The sequence below is a fragment of the Carlito syrichta genome, unplaced genomic scaffold (genome assembly GCF_000164805.1).
Source record: "Carlito syrichta isolate Samal-C Ts95f unplaced genomic scaffold, Tarsius_syrichta-2.0.1 Scaffold302955, whole genome shotgun sequence".
Lineage (NCBI taxonomy): Eukaryota > Metazoa > Chordata > Mammalia > Primates > Tarsiidae > Carlito > Carlito syrichta.
Genome location: NW_007247051.1, coordinates 71,345 through 76,872, shown reverse-complemented (window position 1 = coordinate 76,872; position 5,528 = coordinate 71,345). Strand labels below are relative to the sequence as shown.

The 5,528-nt window shown below is 45.7% G+C and overlaps 1 protein-coding gene across 1 annotated transcript in view; it reads left to right on the top strand.

The window, feature by feature from the left end:
• The window catches only part of DNAH10 (dynein axonemal heavy chain 10), a 173,439-nt gene that overhangs the window by 117,926 nt on the left and 49,985 nt on the right, over nt 1–5,528 (top strand). Inside the window, exons 49-51 of the mRNA XM_021711970.1 lie at nt 922–1,015; nt 1,427–1,594; nt 2,249–2,437. Of these exons, the coding sequence (XP_021567645.1) occupies nt 922–1,015; nt 1,427–1,594; nt 2,249–2,437 (451 nt within the window). The remainder of the gene's footprint in view (nt 1–921; nt 1,016–1,426; nt 1,595–2,248; nt 2,438–5,528) is intronic.

The following is a 5,528-nucleotide window of genomic DNA, read 5'->3' as shown; positions in this document are numbered from 1 at the left end:
CCTGGCTTAAGGCCTGATGATTGTAAGCCTTGAGTCGAGGAGAGGTAGAACCAAGAGAAGCAGATGTCTTGACATGTGGGCCGGTGGACCAGACCCCTCAGGTGGGATTGCTTGTTGACCTCTTGTTTTCAGTTCTGAAGTTGGAATCTGTCTCTGGCTTATGCAACTGAATAGCTTCCAGTTCCAGTTAGTTATGATTAAAGAGAAGAGGACAGAAAGGATCTAGATGCATATATAGAAAATTTCCCATTAAAACGAGATTCATTTTTCAATTCTCTTGGGTATGTAAAAACAAAAGAAGAAGAGGAAAAAGAACAACAGCAACCAAAAAACCCAAAGCCAGACTTATGTCTTTGCATGAATGCATACTTTAATCTTTATAGATTTGCAGGCCTAGCCCTGTGGTGTGGGTTCATTTTATAAACCCACAGAATATTGAAAATGCATGAAGGACTTTCCAGGTACCCTAATTTGCTCCTGGGTGCTCCTGAAGGACAGATCGGCAGTCCAGGGAGAGGGCAGCTCTTCAGGAGTTTCGGGTGGAAACTTTGCTGGAAACCAGGGAAAGGTCTGTAATGGGGGCCGGATGGAGCTGGTGCTTAAAAAAAGGAGCTGCCTGTGGCTGATTTTAAACTCACATAGTCCAGCAAGTTGGGGTGAGGTCAGGTACTTCTATCATTTTTGCCATTTAGAGATAATCCTCTATTGTCCCCTTGTAGTAGGACAAGTTATGAAGGGTGATATTTAATTTGTTGGCTTCCATTGAGTTCTCTGGTTAAATTTTTTAAATGCAGGACTAGGGGAAAAGGACAATAGAAATGTCAGCCCTCACTGCACCCCGTGTATCCATCTGAAAACAGCATTGAGCCCTGCTCTCCCGTAGGGGACTTCATGGCTGATTTCACCCCTTGCTTTCTGTAGGTTCCAGACAGTGGCCCAGATGGTAAGAGTCTGGAGGAATGAGTGTCTGAGAGTCTTCCATGACCGACTGATCAATGAAAAAGACAAGCAACTGGTTAGTACATTGAAATGTCGCAGCAAATACAAAACTCTAACCACAAAATTCTTCTCTGAGTAAAATAAACATTAAAAAAATACCTGATGTATTTTTTTATATAGGTCCCTAATTGCAGAAATATAGACACTAACAATAAAAGTGAACAGGTAAACGAGGGTGGGTTGGTTATTAAGTACCTTGTAGCAATTGGGAAAATAATAGAATGCAGATTATCTTAGATAATAATAGCAAAGGAGCCAGGCGCAGTGGTTCAAGGCTGCAGTCAGCTATGATCCTGCCACTGCAGAGTGACACTCTGTCTTAAAAAAAGAAAAGAAAAGAAAAGAAACAGCAAATGCTGTTTTCGGGCAAGCTTTAGTGCATGTACTCTTGTTGAGTTTGGGTCCTTAAGTGGCCTTCTCTCTTAAGGTACAAGGGCACATAGGAAGCTTGGTGGAGACACATTTTAACAATGACCTGGAGGCGGTGATGAGGGATCCCATACTGTTTGGAGACTTCCGGATGGCTCTGCACGAGGAGGAAGCGCGCATTTACGAGGACGTCCAGGACTACGAGGCGGTCAAGGCTCTGTTCCAGGTGGGAACGAGCCCCCCATTTCCTGCAGGCTCACTTCCTGCCACGTACGGCCGTGTGGGGGAGCTGAGCCCCATGTGCCTGGGAGTGTAACACCGAGGCCAGGTCTCAGAGTTTGAAAAGCCACAGTCCCCTCCTCTAACAGAGTGGGAATGATGTCAGGAATTTGTTAAACAGACCCCCGGGGTCCACCCATGAGACTCGCTGCATCAAGCCCACAGGGGGGCCCAGGCTTGGGAGCCACCCATGGGGCCCCCTAACAGTCATCTTCATGTCAGTCCAGGAGGTGAGCCTTGCCATCTGCGTTGGCTCACTGCTGGCCAATTAAACGCCAGCAGACCGGAAGTCTGATGGTGAGAGCTATATTAGTCCTGGAAACTCAAATGATTTAGTCATTCAGGCAACTGAGATGTTCAGAAAAATACCTCCTCTGTTCTTAATCTCTTCTGGACAAGAGGAGGGAGTCCACCTCTTAAACTCTTAAACATGGTGATCCTTTAAAACATTTTCTTTCTTTCTTTCTTTCTTTTTTTTAATTTTAGGTACACGGGTCTTGCTATCTTGCCCAAGCTGGTCTCAAACTCATGGCCTTAAGGGAGCCTCCTGCTTCAGCCTCCCATGTAGTAAAGCTTTTCTTTTTTTTTTTTTTTAATTCAGGAAATTCTTGAAGAGTATAATGAGAGCAACACCAAAATGAACTTGGTTCTCTTTGATAATGCCCTGGAGCATTTGACCCGAGTACACCGCATTATTCGCATGGACCGAGGTCACGCCCTGCTGATCGGGCTCGGGGGCTCGGGGAAGCAGTCTCTTTCGAGGCTGGCTGCCTTCACAGCTGGCTGCGAGGTGAGTCCACGTCCCCTCCCAGGAATGGGTTGGTTATGCCAGTTTCTGCAGTCGGTAGTTGCTGTGGCTACTGGAACGATCTGCAGCGGATCGTGACATGACATTTTCAAGCCTATAGAGGTGAGTTTTTGTTTTTTGTTTTGACTTGATATTGTTGTAACTGAATATCCAAAGCATCTAACTACATATGCTTGTTGACTTAGGATCAGGTTACATCCTGATAAACTCCATCAGAAGTAAAAATATCTTAAGTCGGAAATGCACTTAATACCCCCGATAAACTCACTGTAAAGTCACAAAATTGTAAGTTGCACTGTTGTACATCCAGATGCTGCTCAGCTTATGGTTGGGACTGCCTCTTGATAGCCCATTGCGAAGCTGAAAATTGTACATCGAACCTTCATGACTCAGGGGCTGTCTGTGCCATATTTTTAGGACGGAGAACATGTCAAATCCAGTTCCAAAAGCCAAACATAAACAAATTCTGTCAACTGTGATGCGCCCTCATGTGGCAGAGGTCTGGGCCCACACCTTAGCGGACCCATTAGGTGGAACCGGCCACTTGCCGGCTGCTGTATCTACACAATCAGCATGCACGGATCTGGGTCACACTTAGAATCTCTTTTTAAATTTTTTTTAAGAAACAACTTTATCAAGTTATAACTCGAGATCATGCAGTTCACTCATCTAAGAGTACAAGGCAGTGACTTACGGTGTGTTCACAGATACGTACCGCCATCACTGAGGTCTTGTTCCATGCCCTTTTTCTGTCAGAGATACCCCTCATCTCTGCAGTCTCCCCTCATCGAGCCGTCAGCAACTCACTACTAACCTACTTCCTGTCGCTACAGTCTTGCTTATTCTAGACATCCATGTGGATAGAATCACACAGTGTGTGGTACTTTGTGTCTGGCTTCTTTCATCTTGTCTCATGCTTTCAAGGTTCTTGTTGTAGAAACGTCAGTACTTCGTTCCTTTTTTGCCCAAATAACAGTCCTTTGTATGACTGTGCCACATTCTGTCTCTCTGTTCACCCAGTGATGGACATTTGGCTGTTCCTTCCTTTTGACTATTGTGAATAGTGCTGCTATAAGCATTCGCGTACACAGTTCCATGTGGACATGTGCTTTCATTGCTCGTGGGTCTACTCTTGGGAGTGGAATTGCTGGTCCATGGGGTAACTCTATGTCCAACTGTTTGAGGGCCCACTAGGGCAGCTACACCATTTCACATTCCTACCAGCAGTGTTTGGAGGTTCCTATTTCTCCATACTGTTCTTAGAATCACAGAGATACCTCCTGCAGTTCCCACAGGTAATTCACCTGCAGGGACCTCTTGAAGGAGAGGTGTACACCATGCATTGAGAGTTGGTTTGAAAAGCAGGTATCTCCAAAATTCACCCTTTTCCCCAAACCCCTTCTTTAGTTCTCTGGTGCATAAACCCATTTCTCATCAGGGTCCTCTGTGATCCTCAGTGCCTCTGTTTTTGTCCGTGGCTGTATTTCATGACAAACACACGTGCCCTTGTGGTGCAGGACAAGGACTTTATTCAGCCTCAGTTATTCTCAGACACTCAGCTGCCCCTCACACCCACCTCAGACACCTTTGACAAGTCTGCCTTTTGAGAAGATACTTCTTGTTGAGTTTTTGTGATCCCTGTCCTAGCAGGTGAGAGATGTTCTTTGCACAAACTTTCTTATTTGTCTCTACGTGTTTTCTGGAATCAGATTTAACTCAGCATCCTTGTCATTATCATAGAGAGTCTTAGTTCGAGCTGCTGTAACGAAGTGCCACAGCCTGGCTGGCTGAGGGTCAACCGAAATGTATTTCTCCCTGCTCTGGAGAATTCCGGCGTCCAAGTGCCAGCAGAGGCGGGTTTTGGTGAGGGGTCTCTTCTGGGTTGCAGATGGCCGACTTCTTGTGGTGGGCTCACCTGGCTGGAAGAGCACACGAGAGTCTTCTGGGTTCCCTTCCATAAGGATACTAATCTCATTTGTGAAGGCTCCACCCTGTGACCTAATCACCCCCCAAAGGCCCAACCCCGAATGCCATCACATTGGGGGTTCGGATTTCAATGTATTGTTTTTTGGGGGTGAGGATGACACAAAGTAATTGCACAGAGTGACCATGACTGTCATGGACTCGCTCACTTTTCTCCCTATAAATGTAATACATCTGCACTGCAACAACTCAGGACATGCAGAAGCATCTTTAAGAAAATAAAGATCAGCCGGGCTCGGTGGCTCAGCCTGTAATCCCGCGCCTTTGGGAGGCTGAGGTGAGTGAATGGCCTGAGCCCGCGGGTTCAAGACCCGCCTGTGCAGCGAGACCTCATCTCTACAATAAATCAAAAAATCAGCCGGACGTGGTAGCACGCGCCTGTAATTCCGGCTATTTGGAAGGCTGAGGCGGAAGGATCGCCGGAGCCCAGCAGGTCGAGGCTGTGGTGGCCGGGAGTGGCCACTGCACTCCAGTCTGGGTGACAGAGGGAGACTCCAACTCCCCCCCAAAAACATAAAATAAAATAAAGACCATTTGTAACCTCATCATCTGAAGATTACCATAGTTAGTTGCAAGTAACATTTAGTGTCCAGGTGCTCCTTGACTTATGATGGGGCCATGTCTCCACACATCCAGGGCACTTTTTTTTTTTTTTTAGAAACACTTTAAACAAAAGGTCAATATGTCATCAAATCAACTGTGAACACTCTTCTATGTAAAGAACCGAGCCCGGCTCCCAGGGCACTTTTGACATATGATGTTTTCAACTTCAGATGAATTTATCTAGATGTAACCACATCCTAAGTGGAGGAGTTTACTGAAGGCATATCACTTTTGCACCATTGGAAAATAAAAAAATCATGTGTTGAACTATTGCAAGTCAAGGACCATCTGTCTGTTCTTCTAGAATTTTGTCTATGAATATATAAACATATTTGCTCCTTACCAGCACTGGCTTAATAGTATATATAACCTTCCTAACATGTTTTTTCCACTGTATCATTGCATCTTTTTTTTTTTTTTTTTGAGTTGGAGTCTCACTCTATCGCCCAGACTGGAGGGCAGTGGCCGCTCCCGGCCCCACAGCCTC